At 38.5% G+C, this 15851-nt stretch overlaps 1 protein-coding gene across 3 annotated transcripts in view; it reads left to right on the forward strand.

Annotated features, from left to right (window-relative positions):
* The first annotated feature begins 68 nt into the window (after nt 1-68).
* Nucleotides 69-15851, forward strand: part of GRK4 (G protein-coupled receptor kinase 4) — a 39232-nt gene continuing 23449 nt past the window's right edge. Inside the window, exons 1-5 of one of the 3 annotated variants that reach the window (XR_009968504.1) lie at nt 69-365; nt 10616-10702; nt 11356-11468; nt 14414-14491; nt 15610-15710. Coding sequence is in view for 2 of the 3 variants with exons in the window: in XM_062638722.1 (XP_062494706.1) it covers nt 314-365; nt 10616-10702; nt 11356-11468; nt 14414-14491; nt 15610-15710 (431 nt within the window). In the remaining variant the exon portion in view is untranslated. The remainder of the gene's footprint in view (nt 366-10615; nt 10703-11355; nt 11469-14413; nt 14492-15609; nt 15711-15851) is intronic. The other 2 variants (XM_062638722.1, XM_062638723.1) reach the window with 2 other exon arrangements.

Below are 15851 nucleotides of genomic sequence, written 5' to 3' on the forward strand. Positions count from 1 at the left end.
AGAGGATTGGGATGGGGAGGTGGCCCAGCAGCGCAGAGGCGGAGCTGGCTAAGGCAGGCGGAGGAGGGCGGTAGAGCCATGGTCGGGGCGGGCGGTTGCTGCCTGCTCCTTGCCTCCGCCCTCGGGGAGGGGGAGGCCGGTGCCGGGGCGAGCAGCGGGTGATGGGGAAGAGGCGAGCGCAGCGCTGAGGTCCTGCGGGGCCGGATGAGCGGAGGCTTGGCGTCGCGGCGGTGGCGGGGCTGGAGGAGGGGGCGAAGGAGGCAGTAGGGGCGGCCTCCACTCCGGCTGCCCTGAGGAGAAGGAGCCCCCGACCATGGAAATCGAGAACATCGTGGCCAACACGGTGCTGCTGAAAGCCCGGGAGGGTGAGAGCTGCGGAGGTGGGGGGGGAGCGGCGAGGGGGGAGGAGAAGCGAGAGGTCGAGGCGGGGCGGGCTGGAGACGTACCGGGGGTTAGGAAAAGGGTCTGAGGTGAGGGGGAAAGGGACTGGCGAGGAAAGGGGGAGAGGAAGTGATGGAGGAAGAGAGGGTGGGGAGGGAGGAGAGCCTGCCGGGCAAGGGGCGTCCGGGCGGGGCGCGGAGCCCCTCTGGGGCGCTGGCAGGGTCCGTCCCCGTGGCGCTGGGGCGGGCAGCGAGTCCCGGGCAGTGCCCTGAGGCACCTGCCCCGCTCCTCCCGCGGGGTGGATTTGGAGTTACTGCATTGTTTCTTGTGGAGGAAAAAAATAACCAACAAAACCTTTCCTCCTTCGCCGTCGGGCTCCCGATTCACATGGTGTTTTTACCGGATGTTTTAAGAAGATCGTTAATCTGGAGTTCTTAGTTTCTTTACAAATATATATGCGTACGGCTATAAGGGATGAAGTGACATAAATCTTCTCTGGAAGAACCTTGCACTCCATCTTGCTGAAGTTCCTGCCTGTGAAAAACGTAGCTGTTGAATGCTACCTGTGTTTTGTAATTGAATGTTTTATGTTAACCTGATATTAGACTGTGCTGTGTTCCATGAGGTTAATACTTCCAGTTTGATTCCCCAGAACATCTTGACTTGAAGTTTCTCCCCCAACTAACAAACATTTTGGATAGATAATGAAGTTCAGAAAATCACTGTTTAAAAGCGATCCTGAAATAAGATTGTCTTGCTGCTTTTTCATGTCTATAACTGTCCATTAAATGGCCACTTGAAAGCCTCCCCAGATTACCACTGTACTCCTTGCAGAGTTGTTTTTCAACTATGAAATGTGCATATTCTTTTTGGATTGGATCTAACTTTTCTTAATTGTGTTGAGAAGTCCCATTAGTTTAGCTGGAGCTGTTTAAAGTGAGTAAGAACAACAGAATCTGCCCCTGTATGTTTTGCAAGTTCCTCCAACTCTAAATGGGTTTGGCACTTACGCCATATATGTATCCAGTTAAATTCGCCTTAAGCAGTGAGAGAGGAAAATCAGCTTTTTTTACTTTGAAGTGGGGTTTAAAAACCAGAACAGTGATCACAATTTTGGGCCATTTCCCAACCTTAGCTGAAAAGACCACCTCAAACTAGAGGACATGTTTTGGCTGGTTTTGCTGCCGGTAACATGTCTGTGGTGGTGTTGCCTGTATTTGGAGTTTGCATTAAAGTGATCTGAGAAACGAAGGGAAAGTGGAATCTGGCTCAGAACTTTACTGTGCCCAAACCCTCACCACAAAGAGTGGAGTGGTAATCTGGAAAGGCTTTTAAGTGGCTGCTTAATGCCAGGTTGCCTCTTTAGTTAAGGTTTCACTATGTTTAAAATAAATTATAGTGGTAGAACTGACCAAACAAGATATTTTAATGAACTAAATGAAAGTCTGACAGCTGCTGCTGTGAAGATCAGTTGTACCTGATGTGAAACTTATAAAAGAAATGGTAATAAGCTGTTACTCTTTTGTTCCTGCAATTGGCCTGGGCTCTTTTGTGTAAGTGTGCACAAAGATTTGATTTATGGCTTTGAAACTCTAAAACTCCATTGATAACTGGGAGAAAGTCTTTTACCTTTTCATGTCTGAGTTTCTGGACATGGGGTACTTTTTACATGGCATTTCTCAAAGCTCTCCTTGAAAGCGTTTTCTGTCTGTTGCATGCTCTGGCTGGTCTGGGAATGTCTGGTTTATTCCATCTGTCAGGACCATTCCATAAAATCCCTCTCCCAGCTCTATTCTTATGTTCCCAGTAGACTCCAAGGGAATGGAATTTGGAAAGTTAGTATGTGAGGTAGATACTTTACTGAAATATATTCTTTGCTAAAAGGGCCTCAACACTGAGACAGAAGAGCTGACTTTCAGTTGGCCTTTTCATTCCCACATTCCTGTTATCTCACTGTGTATGGAGAAGTGGGATAGCATGGAAGAGTTCATGATTACTGTTTCTCATGGAAGAAGGCAAAATCCTAAGGCACCATAAAATAGCAGCTTCACTTATTTTCAAGTATAGGCTGAGTAGCATCAGTAATCCTTTTTCCAATTCCTCAGTATACTGAAGATTGGGTAAGAGAAGGTGTTGATCTGAAAAATATTTCAGTTGTGAAAGCAAGGTAATGTGCTCTTATTTTATAGTTTTCAGGAGCATGTTGAAAGAAATCGATATAGGCTTAATAATGTCTCAGTGTAACTTGAGAGTCCTTCATGATGAAGGTGAGAGTAGAAAAAGTCTGTACTCTTGAAAGCATTTTACAATGTCTTTTAACCCTAGAGAGATGACATCTTCATTTTGCAAATGTAAAAACTGAACTGAAGGTTTTGTGTACTGGTCCTCATCTGCCATACCTAGCCTCTGGTATGGCAGAGGCTTAATGAGAACACAGAAATGCCTGGTAAATAACACCAAGTCTAAACAAATCGTACCTGAGCACATAACCTAGAACTAACAGTCAAAATTCTGATCCCAGATTTGTACTCATAATTTGCCTCTCATTTTATGTACTTGTACTTTTAGATGTGAATATTGTTGGGGTTTGAACATCATTTGGGTTTTATATTTGTAGGTGTGCAGAGTTACTGCACCTTGAACAGCAAGGTTCATGTCTACTATTGAAATCTGATTTGATATGTAGAAACTAAATTTGAAGTATGTAATTAGAAAGCCAGGAACTAACTAGCGTGCTTAGGCAAAATGCATCTTTTGTTGAAACTTTCTTCTCCTACAAAATAAAAACAAAGTGGTAGTGCTATTTCTAACTACCTTCTTGCTTAATAGTCTTACTGTTAATTTGTTTCATTAGAGGTGTGAATCTTCTAATTAAATTTGCATGATGATAACACCAGCTTGTAAGAGTTCACTGGTCTGGTTTTCAGGCAAGATCAAAGCCCAGGTTCATCTAATTCTCAAAACTTTAAGTTTAGTCTTACGCTATTCTCTAAGAGGATTTTCCAAACCTTTTCATAAAATGGATTAGCTTAATAGAAGTCTGTCTCTTTCCAATAAAAGCTTGTAATATCTCTGTGAAGAAGGAAACCTGTGAGGATTCCTTATCTTCTTTTAATGCAACTTCATAAATAATCAAATTCCAGTTCTCCGTGCATGTAGGTGTTCATGATTGTTCATAATGTGACTCTTGTATGTATCCACTACTAGAAGATACTGTGATGACACAAAGTACCCCATGGTACTTCATGGATGAGAGATTAAGGAGTCAGGAACTATATTGGGAGTTTTTTTTTTTCCTCGTCCACTTTTCCAGCTGACCTCCTTGTGCTGTACTAACCAGTCCATGGAGGGATTTGCCTCTGGGGAAAATGGTAGTGCAAAGTGTTCTGGGATTCCTCATCTCAGTTTCCTTGGATAAGTGGCCTTCTGTGCTAATCCAGCTCTTTCCTCCTGTGCATATAGTACTTTTTGAGGGAAACCAGTATGTGAGAAAGGAAAACTTCCTCTTAAGGTGAACTCAATGGAACAAACACAAGTGACTCAGTAGAAAAACAAGACATTATAAAGCAAACTCAAAGTTGATCTTATAAGCACTGAAGTGCAGCAATTGAGATGGAAAAACAGGTAAGTGCTAAGTGATAGTGTTGAGATAGATGGTGTGAAAGCTTGTGACTTCATGATCTCTTTACTCAGATTTTTACTTACAGACAATTTTATGTGTAAAAGAACAGTATACAGCAATGTGTCTCTAGTTTTGTATAAGAGCAGAAGAATGAACACATTTTCTCTCAGCAGAAATATCTTTGAAGTGAGTATCTCTTGAAAGACGTTGAAGAATTTATCAGTGGCGACAAATAATAAATACAAACTTGATTATTTTGCAAAAAAAAATCAAAGTTCACAACAGTCTATTGTTATATTCACTTTTCTCTATATTTGTATCTTCTGTTTTTCATAGTTATTTTAATGATTCTCAAGAAATCCAGTAAGTATATGTAATCCCCAAAGTAATTTCAGCATCCCACACATAGTCTGTGATGTTTTGAAGGAAAGGAATTAACCACTGTATGTTTTAAACTGGTTAGGAGCCTTTCTTTTTTTTCATTGCCTAAAGTAAGAGTCTCCAAATATTATGTCCACAGGGTAGATCTAGTTCCTTTGAAGTCAATGGCAGTTTACTCCAATTGAGGATCCATGCCAAGAGTGTGTTTTAAACATACCTGGTCTATTTGCATCCACTTTGAAGTTCATTTGTACTGCTCTGGCAGGAGCACTTTGAATGAGAACTGGGTCTGCTGTTAGGCTTATAATATCCTCTATGTCATGATTGATTTAGGCTAAATTAAGATCATGCCTCAAGCAATCTTTCCCCCAAGCTCTTGATTGTATTGGTTCTAGCTTGTGGTTGCAGACAGTTTCTAGCTGAATCCATGAACCAGTCTGGGGGTTGTGGGTTGTTGTGGTAGGTTTTTTCCCTATGTCATTGGTTGCTTTGGGGTTGGGGTTTTCTTCCCAAAATTGGTTTTCAGATGGATCAGCAAGCTCCTGCAGATTTGATAATTGTTAGGCGCAGCCCAAGGATGGAGTTAGCAGGAACCTTTCAGTAACAGAAAATGATGACAGTTTGACTTAAGCAAATGCTGGAAGATACTTGTTTCAGAACTGAAGTTATGTGAGCGTAGCACTCTTCACAAAAAAAAAATAAGTAGTCCACGCAAATTGTGTGCTTTATCTTTCTGGTTTAAAACCAACCGGCATAATTCTTCAAGCTGCTACCTCCTACTTTTGCTTGCAGTATAAGGTAATAATTCAGTATGGTATTAGTGACCATATATAAGCAGTTATCCTGTAATGTATTTGTAATTAGGAAGAAAATTCGAAGAAGATTGCACAGCTCACTGCAGTTTTGCTATCAAATGGAACTGAAATCTTGAATTATTTAAGGAGTGTGGACAAGAGGAAAACCAAGACGCACACATACCCAGAAAGTCCATTCACCAGTAGCAAATAGGAATTTTAGCATAAGTGTGCTGTGAATTTTCACAGTTGCTGTTATTTTTGTCTGTTCTTCACTTATTTGCCTCCTATGTTCTGTTGTGCTCCCTTATTGCATTGTGCTTTAAATTGCTGTAAACTCATTGTGGCAGGAAACATGTCTTCCTGTCTTTGTACAGAATTATGCACAGTGTCTGCCTTTTTGTCCTTTATTTAATGAACTGTAAGAAGAATGCATGCGGGCATGTTGGAATCTAAATAATTATGTTTACTAAATAAACACAACACTAGAGGTCTACTTATTGATACACACTGGTGCTTTGGTTATTTCAAACGTGGCAATTTGAAGTAGAGGTTTCACAATCTACTCCAAGGAATTTTACTTTTCTATCTGTTGCAGTCTTGATGTACCATCATGATAAAAAAATCCTTGTTAAGGAGTTGTCTGTAAAATTGGAGTTTTCTTACTGTTGAGTTTTTGGTTTTGTTTTCTCTAGTAAACCCTGTTTATTAAGTTGTTACAGACGTAGCAAAAGGAATGTATACGCAGATGTTACATTGTTTGACTTCAAGATTAGTTTAACAAATTGTGGCTCAGATTAGTTACATTTACTTGAGTTTATACAAGGCTTTCAGACCTAATTTCCGAAGAAGTGCATAAGCTGTTCAGCATGTATGCACTAGCATTCCGAAATGTGCACATGATTACTGGAAATGTATATAGAACTGATGGGAAGAACCAGTTGTTCAAGTGGGTATAGCTGTGGGAACAATAAAGGATTGTGCATATAAACAAGCTGCACAAATGTTCACAAAAACCTGGGGGTTTAATGCTTACAGGGTTACTATTCTGACAGTGAGCAAGAAGACTCAAATGTTAACCTTGCTTAAGGCCAGCTCTAGGCACCTGAACCCAGGAATGTGAGGAATATTATCTTAAAAATACTATAACAATCTGTAAACTATAGTTATCTCTTATGTATTTATTTATAGAGCTGCTTAGTTTTTTTTTGCTTCTGTTTGTGTTGAGAAATGCCTTGGCTTTTATAATGCTGAAGAGTTTGGTGCCTACCTTGTGCTGAAACCTGAATTTTCAGCTTTCTGGCAAACTTGCTGAGAGCCCACCAGATTATTTGTATCATACTTGCGGGGAAAGAAATCTTTCTCCATATAAAGTAGATGCCACTCTCTTAAATCTAGTTATTCAACTGTGACCTGGCTTGTTTTTCAAAGAACTGAGATGTCAAAAAATCCATCTGACCTGCACAATGAAAAACATTAGAGACCCCTCAAAGAAGTACAGTAAGGGGAAACCAGCAAAATCTGTTACTTAGTGGGCAGTGTTTACAAATGTCTTTGTAGCATAAGGGCATAGTTAAACAGGAATGTGTTGATTTTTCAGTGAAAGATTTTAATCCTTATTGTGAGTGGTTTGAAAAAAAAAGTCTCTAATTAGAATAACATAGGAATTCAAGTAAATTTAAAATCTCTTAGGAAACTTGCCTGTGACTTTTTCTGCTGTGGGAAAGATGTATTGTATGTACCCAGATTATTCTCATGCATCTCAGTGTGTAGATGATGTGGAGCTTCCATATCAATTCTTCTGTGTTTTTCACTGAATCAATTGATTTATACAGTTACAGGCACATGGCAGGACATTGTCTTGTTGCAGTTTTAAGCTTTCAGAGCTTATCTGGGTGTGGTCTGGTGTGACTTTCTCAGTTGGTATCTGACAATCTGGTTTGTGGAATCAGTTTTGCAAGAATGATGTTATAGCAATCATGCAGCCCTAGTGCTTCATAGCTGCATGCTTCTCAAGCACAGAGGTGTGTTCCTTGCCCTTTACAGGCAAGAAAGCTGGAGCGTGGAAGTCCCTAAACAACTCAATGGCATGATTTCAATGTCAGTGTAGCAGCCACTGAATCTCACCACGTACAGACTGTGTACATTTCTTAGCCAGAAAGTACAATACTTCTCCCTATTGTCATTCTGTAGGACAGTCCAAGTTTTCTATCTCAAGGAAGACTGACTGCTAATGTTCAGTGAACACTGTGCTCAGTGAGAGTCATGCTACAAATCCTGCCTGTAAAGAAGACCACTGTGGCTGTGGAAGTCCCATCTGGTGACTCAAAAATATTTGTCTAAATCTGTTTCTCCACCGGATTGCTTTGTTTTGACACAGCAGTTTCTTTTTGTGCAACTAATTGTGTTTTTACTCATAAATAAACCAATCACTTTGACTTATGTAAGTTTTTCAAATGTTTCTCTGGAGTTTAAAAAGAAAAAAAAAAGTTGAAAAATGAAAACATCTAAACGTCTTGTCCATACCATATTCCAATGCAATGACTAACTCAAATGAGTATGTATCTTTTTAAGAAGCAAAAACATGTAAAGAGGCAAATGCTGAAATTCTAACTCTAAGAAGTAATTTGGGGAGCAGAAAAAGGTAAGGTTCTCATGTACCTGAAAATGTAATTGCAGTGTTTCCTCACTGTAATGGTGTATTGCTGCATCCACCCTTCCCTTTGTAAAAAGATGACTGGCTTCAAGTTGGACATTGTTCTAGGCAGCAATTACATCTGAAAGAGGCAAAAGTGGTAATTCATCTGAACCAGGTAGGTCAACCATAAAGCAGATTAATCTAATGGCTTTGTTGCTACTCTGTTGCAAAGTAAGCTGTTGGTCTTTCTGGAAGAATTTTATCTAAAGTATTTTAGAATGGGATCCAGAATAGAAGCTCTGAAATCAATATTAAGACACTTATAAACCACAACTATTATAATTCGATTTGATACTTCTTTTAAACTGCTTCAGAAATGGGAAGGGATTTTGCAATTAGGGAATAATATGACAAGCAAATTGTTCTCTTCCCACAACTTTTACCAGAAATGGATGATTTATCTGTAAATGATGTAGGTCATGCATTCTCTTTATGTTACTAGGACATGCAGACTCACTCTGGGTTTGCTGTAAATACAAGAACAGTCAGTTCAGGGAAAAGAGAAAGCATGTTGATTTAATTGATACTTCTATCACTTGATTCTTGTGTATATTAATAAATTATGTGTAGTCTTGATTGACTTCTATAGGATGGTGAATTCAGTTACATTCTAGCATGTGGTGTCTTTGTGACGATCACATCCTAAATAACTGGCTAAATATATGGGGCAAAATACAGCAGAGTTTCTTGTATTGGACTTGGTGTATAATGCGCCAGTGAGCCTCTTTTTGGATCGTATTTTTTGTTCGGTTTGTTTACTGTCTGGTTTTGTTTTATTCCCTTTGTGCTTCAGAAGATGATATACTTGCTGTATATCACAGTGTAGTTTTGCTTTTGCTGAACAGCATTGTGGTGTGACTTTGGGTCAGTTTATCATTCTTGGTCAGTACTGATTGTACTGTGTCATGCACAAATGAGTCTTTCTGAGCAGTTTCTAACAGGAAAAAACCCGCCACTTCTGCAGACCTTCCAGCTTAGTGTCTTTTTCAATTGCATGGTTAAAAATTATGGTGATGCTTCTGTCCATGGTTTTCCATGATCGCATAATCTATATCCAGTCCTTTTCTATTCCATGAATGTGTACAGGCTTGCTATGTTAGTATTCCTTGATTTTTATTTCTGTCCAGTTCTCCTAGAAGTGTGTGTGGTTTGGTTTTCTGCAAGCATACATTCAACTTCTTCGTAACATAAAAAATATTTTGCTGCAATAGTTGGAGTTTGTTTTAATGATGCTGGGTAGTTCCAGCTTCATGATTAGTGCTGCTGCTGCGTGAAGTGTGTGGGAGGGAAGCAGATTTCAAATACTTGCATTCTGAACCATTTTGGAAGGTGAATGACTTAGGCTTCATTAGGAAACACAGTGCAGAAGAGGAGTTTTTTAGAAAGTAGGTATCAGTTCAAAAAAATCCCTGCAAGCCAACTTTTTAAGGGTTTATATTCCTTATTTGTTTATTTTTCTAGTGATATTAGAGTTCAGAATGTTTTGTTGCAGCAGTACAGTGAGACCTCCATGGTCCTGTAATGGTGATCATGTAAATTTGGTCTGAGCTAGGATACACTAAGCTGAAACTGCTCTGGCTGCAATTGTGGAACTTTCCAAAAACCTGTATGTTTGAGTGAAGAGGGTTTGTAAAACGTATTTTATTATTATGAAGGTGTTTAGTTCCTTTTTCCCTAACGATTTAATACTGAAAGACTTGAGTACTGTTTGCTGCTTAGTTTCTATTCGGGTTACATGGGGTAACTCCCTTCCTTTCTCTCCCATTGTGGTTAACGTTACGTACTGCTTTGGTGCACTTAGAAAGTTTCTGTGAAGTTTTGCTACTGTTCTTTCATGTGGAAATGCATCTGGGTGTATCATTTAGTAAAATCTTCTACAGTATTTTGCAGCACAGAAATTACTTTTCTGCTGAAATCTTTTGCAATTACACATATTCATCTGTTATTGTATCTATCACTGCCTTTTTGATAAGTACTCCTATCTTCTGTAAATGGAATTGGCTGCTTCTGATCAAAGTTATGTGCTAAAATTCCAATTGAATAGAAAATGGAGCACACATACAGTTTTTGAGAAACAATGGGGGAGATACTGTAGGAGCTTTTTAAAAATCAGTTTAATACTAGTGCTGTGAAACCTGAAGCATTGAAAATATTGGAGTTCTACAACAGCTCAGTTATCCCTGATGTCCTGTATCCAGCTATGGTCTACAGTAGATGTTGTCTATTTGAGCGGTGCCCACTCATTTATTAGTGGGGTCTACTCTTATTACTACTACTGCTCTTAAGAAAAAAGAAAGAGAATATTTATGTACCACCTGATTATCTGAAAATGTGTTTGTTCTATGTATTTTGTTACTCAACCTTAATGTCTTCCGTTCTTCACCGTAGTTGAGAGAGAATTCTCAATATTTTTTTGTTTCTATCTTTGATGTTTCTGTTTGTTTGTAATTTGCAGAACACCTACATATTTGCCTTGTCTCAGAACACAGAAAAGGTGTTCTGTATGCTTAGCCAAAATGTGAAACATTTGTCTTGCAAAAGACTTTCTGCGCTTTTTTAGTGTTTCATATATATACTGTCTCAAGTTTGTTAGTGGTGTGGGTATCCTTATGGCTGGATTTCTTTTGGGCATGAAAAGCAGATCTGTGCAGAAGTGACCTGATTTTATGCTGTTAATGTTATATTTAATTTTATTCTGATATAGCACTGTGTTTTACATTACTCTGTATTTTTTCCTAGGCAAACGGAGTGGGCGCAGTAAAAAATGGAAAGAGATGCTGAAGTTGCCACCTGTTAGTCACTGTGAAGGTATTAGATGCTCAATTGGTAGGTGTCGTGCAGAATGATCTGTCTGATTTCCTTGAGAAGGAAGGATAAGAGTTGGGTGATGTTAACTGAAAGGATTCTGTCTTGCTTCTGAATGCTCATTAGCATTTACCACTTTTAATGTGATGGAGAATTTATGAGGAGATAAAAGCTGTTTCACAGCTCCTTGTTTGTTAAAGGAAACTGCTCCTAAAGGATAAATTTACAAAGCTATGAATTTCAAAAAGGAATCATGCTGTAATTTCAATGACATGGTCACATAGTTCCCTTTTCTTCTTAGTGTCTTGTAATAATTATTTAACATTTTATATTACTATCTTGTATTCTTTCTTTCCAAACAATCTTGTTTGCTTTGGAATTGCTATTTCACAATATTGTTGTTTTCCACCCCCCAGCCTGGATTGAATTAAATTTAACCATGTCATTCAATGTGTTTTTAATAAATGTGATAGTCTGTAATACACAAATACGGCTGGAAGTGTTTCACTATTCTTTGGGATCATTACATGTTTTAGATGTCTTTGCTAAATGCGTTAATGTAAACCTCAGGTTTTAGTGATGTTTTTCTGACCTAGTCTCAAAGGGGAGTAAAGGACCATGCTGTGACAAAGATAAAAAGAAATAAAGGTATTTACTTATTATTTCTTCCTCAGAAAGAGACTATAACCAGCTTTGTGACAAACAGCCGATAGGAAGACTTCTCTTCAGACAGTTCTGTGATTCCAGACCAGATCTAAAAAGATGCATTGAATTTCTGGATGCAGTGGTAAGCAGTGAGCAATTGGAGGTGGATATCAGTAGGCAATAGCTTATACATTTTCTTTTGTGTGTTTTATGCTGGTTTTGGCTGGATAGAGTTAATTTTTCTACACTGAAGGTCATGTCGTGCTATGTTTTGGGTTTTGGACCAAAGTGGCATTGATAACAGGGATGGTTAAGTTATTGCTGAACAGTGATTACACAGCATCAAGGCCTTTTGAACTCATTACACCACCCCATCAGCAAGTAGACTGGGGGTGCACAGGGAGTTGGGAGGGCACACAGCTGGGACAGCTGACCCCAGTGACCCAAGGGATATGCCATACCTTATGGTGTCCTGCTCAGCATATAAAGCTGGGGGAAGGAGAGAGAAAAGGAGGAGATTAAACTGTTACCTTTCCCAAATAGCCATTATGCATGATGATGAAGCCCTGCTCCCCTGGAAATGGCTGAACATCTTCTAGCCGATGGGAAGAAGCTGCTTGGTACAGTCAGAGCTACAAAATTGGCTATGATGGAAATGAGAATTTGAGAGACATGCTGCTTGACTTCTTGAGCCTAAAAGGATGTGCATACAAGGAATATTACATGAAATGCTTGAAAATACTTTAAACGTAGACTTGAAAATGTTGCAACTTGCATGGAAGCCCTAGGCTAGACAGAGTGTGCTAATTAAAAAAAATACAATGGAGATGAAAATTTAGAGAACCATCTATGGAAGGAGAGAAACCAGATTTTAGAGACCAAGGGGAAAGGAAGTGTTTTGTCTTGATACATTTGCATCTTGACATCTAGTGCTAAAAAATGAGGGGAGGAAGGAAATGTGCCCACAGCCATGTTTTGTAAAAAATCTTCAGACAAAACACTCATGGGTTTCCCCCCCTCTCTCATGGGGAGGGGGAAAGTAATGAGAAAATAAGGCAAGCACATGGCAGTCCTTATGAGAAGAGAATAATAGCTCAGACTTTTTATTCTTTGTCCTTCATAGTTAATCCAAGCACAGTAAAATACAGTCTTAAACTGAGCTTGCTGCCAAAAGAATAGTTTTTCTCACTCCCCCCCCCCCCCCCTTCATTCTTATATTCAGGGAATAAATGAGCAACAAAGGTAGAAGTAGGGTAGTGCTGCTGCCTACATGTGTCCCAAAATACGGTATCAGAATGCAAAATGGCTCTGAAAGGTGCAGGGTGTAAAGAAGTACATGGGATTCTTGCTGTGCCCCCCACTTAATAGTTTCCTTCCCCTTATGGGACTATAAACTGAGGCACTTGATCAGTTAAAGGGAACTTTTGTGTCAGATAAGTAGAACTGCCTTATAATTGTCAATGTAGTATTAGGACTCTTAGGAGCTGTTCTAGCACCAAATTCCAGAGGCCGATTTGACAGCAGACATAGAATAGATTGAATGGAAATCCAGAACAGTGGAGCTAAATATCCTGAAGTGAATGTAAACCAGAGTCTTTAATGAGCATTGCACAATGGAGAGACCTCTGACAACTGTGGATGTACCCTTAATGGATACAACTTCTGTACACATTTCTAATCCTTAGAAGCTTAGACAGGGAGTAGCAGAATCTTTGGCAGCATGAAGAAGAATCTTAGGCATGACTATAAGGCAGGTATGTCTTTGCTTTACAGATGTCATTTTTTCAGGTGAAACACTCTCTAAGACGTAACTGTGTTTGACATTAACTGAAGATTTTGAAATATGCGACCTATGATGTTACGTGGATTGCAGTGCTTCTGTGAATTGGAGACTGGCAGAGTTCAGCTAATCTGATGCAAGAGATGATTTCACAATTTACTACTTTCTTTTTTTTTCTTTAACTTCCATTTGAAAAGTCATGGTGAAGAAGTATGCTTGGGAATCAAGTCTCTTGAAGAAGAGCAAGAGCTCTTAAAAGCTAAAATAATCTCTAATTTGTGACTCTCATGATTGGAAAGGTAGCAGGCTGTCTTGATCAAGGAAGTGAGATAAAATACCTACTATCTCTTACAGATGGTTCCTGATCTCTTTTTCTGGACTGGACTTCAGCAGTCTTGTTCAAGCTCTTTTTTTGTTTGTGAGGGAGTGATGTCAACGGAAAGGCAAAGTTTTTTGTGTTAGCCCAGCTAGCAAAGCTAATACTGGTTGCTGTTTGATGGTGCTCTTTCCTAATGTTTCCCCAGATTCTGTGTTACCTATAAATGCTGTAACTACTGATGTCTGTTTCTTTATTATTTCATGAAATTACTATTAGTAAGTAGTCCTTGGAGTTTTTTGATACTACTAAATGTTTGATGGTTTGTTGCTTTGGGGTCTTTTTCTGGAGTTTTTCAGTAGTTCTGGGGCTCTATTAAGCTCTACAAAACACATGGTATTCCACAAGGTGGTTTTTTTCTACATCACAGTACCATATATTACTAAGTCAAAAACTTCACAAGTTTTGTATCTCTCCTGAGTTTTCTCAAAGAATGAAGTAGGGTTTGCTTTAGATCTCACTTATTTTCAGTTAACATGACCTTGTAGGAAGGTAGTAGTTTTATCCCTGTTTTATGCAGGACTGTAGGGAAAAAAAAAATGCAGTGAAGAAAAAGTTGATTATTGTACTTTTATTTAATTATTTCCCATCTGGATCATTCTGCCCTACAATACTACATAAATACTACTTAATTGTAATTTATCTAATTTAACCTCTAAGATGCAGTTTCTGTAACTACATTTAGACTAATTGTTAGTTTCTGTATGTTTTCCAAAAGTTAAATTCTGTATGCTTTTTTTCTTGACTGTTCTTCACACATATTTCACTATGTAGCCTAAAAATCTTTAAATAGATTTTGAATATTTTGAAGCATGAGAGCCCCCAGTTTCTTTTATATTAGGAGCATTGTGTTATGGTAAACTTTATCTGCCAAAGGCACTAGTGTGAAATAGCTCTAAACAGAACTTGATTTTCTGTTCCATTCCCCTAGGCAGAATATGAGGTATCTTCAGATGAAAAACGTATAGACTGTGGCCTGAAAGTTTTAGAGACGTACTTCACTAATGGGGTAAATATGTCTTAAGTGTTTTGTAAATGTCAGATAAATAAAGATCTAAGTGTTTGCATTGTAGTATATTAACTTCATTAGTCCCATTTTTGCCTTTCTGAAAGGTATACTGCCTTCTGATGTTGTGAAACTTTGCAACTTGAGCAGAAGCCTTGACTCATATCTGCTTATAAGATTACTACCATGACTATTTATTCTCCTATTAAAATGCTAATCTCAAAGGTCTATTTTGAACAAACTCATTTAGCATCTACAGAAGACTTATTAACAAATTAATTCAGAGTTTTGACGTTTGAAGACACTGAAATCCTCAGGCTTCTTTCAGACTCCTATATGGCCTTGCTTGATTTGCTGTAAATGGTCAGAATTGCTGCAGGTTTTCACAAAGTGAAATGCTGTTTTGTTTTGTTTTGTTCTGGAGCATTCTGCACCTCTGTATTTTGCATGGAGATAATTAATAGGTGATCTTTTGCATTTGTTAGATTCCACTGATTGATTTTTAAGAGTCTCTTCTTTGATATCCAATAGAAGCTGGAGATACATAATTAGACATTTGCCTTCTATTAATAGATGCTCTTTCTGCTTCGATTTGGACATACTGAGAAGATTTTATTCCAAATGAAGGTCTTGTAGATGCTTTAAAAGCAGATAGACTTCAAGTTTGCCACATCTCTTATAATAATTTCTTTGGGACTACCATAAGTCACATGCATTTCTTGCAAAAATGAAAACCAAACCCCAAAACATTTATTGGGCTCGTTTGAAATAGTTTCCCAAGTTGTGTGTGTATTTCTTTCCCTTTCCTTCCGTCCTGCCAAGCCAAATAGATAACTTGCTTTTATTGTGGTAGATTTATGGAAAGGAGAAGAAATTTAACTTATTGCCAAGTTTGTTTCCCCAGATACAGAACTAGAAAACAATTATAATAGCTTTCAATGAATTTTTCTATAATAGGGAACAAACACAAATTTTGCTTGAATATGGCTTGTTGGTTTTCTTTTTAGCCAAACCATTCCTTTCCTTTTCCTGTGTTAGACGATTTCATTTCAATTTGAATACAGAACTTTGACTCGTTCTATTGATTGCTTTCATTGTTACCTGTTTTTAATTACTTTAAGTCTGCAGCACACTTGCCAGAAATACCTCAGGAAACAGTAAATGAATGTAAAGCAAGACTGGAAAAGAACCCTTCTAAGGACCTTTTTATGGACTGCACTAGGTAAGTTAAAAATGCACATTGCTAAGTTTAAGTACCAGAAGAGAAATTTGTGTGTTTGAGAGAAATGAAAGGTGAAATTATTACATCCAGGAGTATTTCATGTCTGAAATGAGTATAAATAAGGAATTTGAAACAGATTTA

The sequence above is a fragment of the Pezoporus occidentalis genome, unplaced genomic scaffold (assembly GCF_034315485.1).
Source record: "Pezoporus occidentalis ecotype Australia unplaced genomic scaffold, CSIRO_AGI_Poc_V1 ctg58, whole genome shotgun sequence".
Taxonomy (NCBI): Eukaryota; Metazoa; Chordata; class Aves; order Psittaciformes; family Psittacidae; genus Pezoporus; species Pezoporus occidentalis.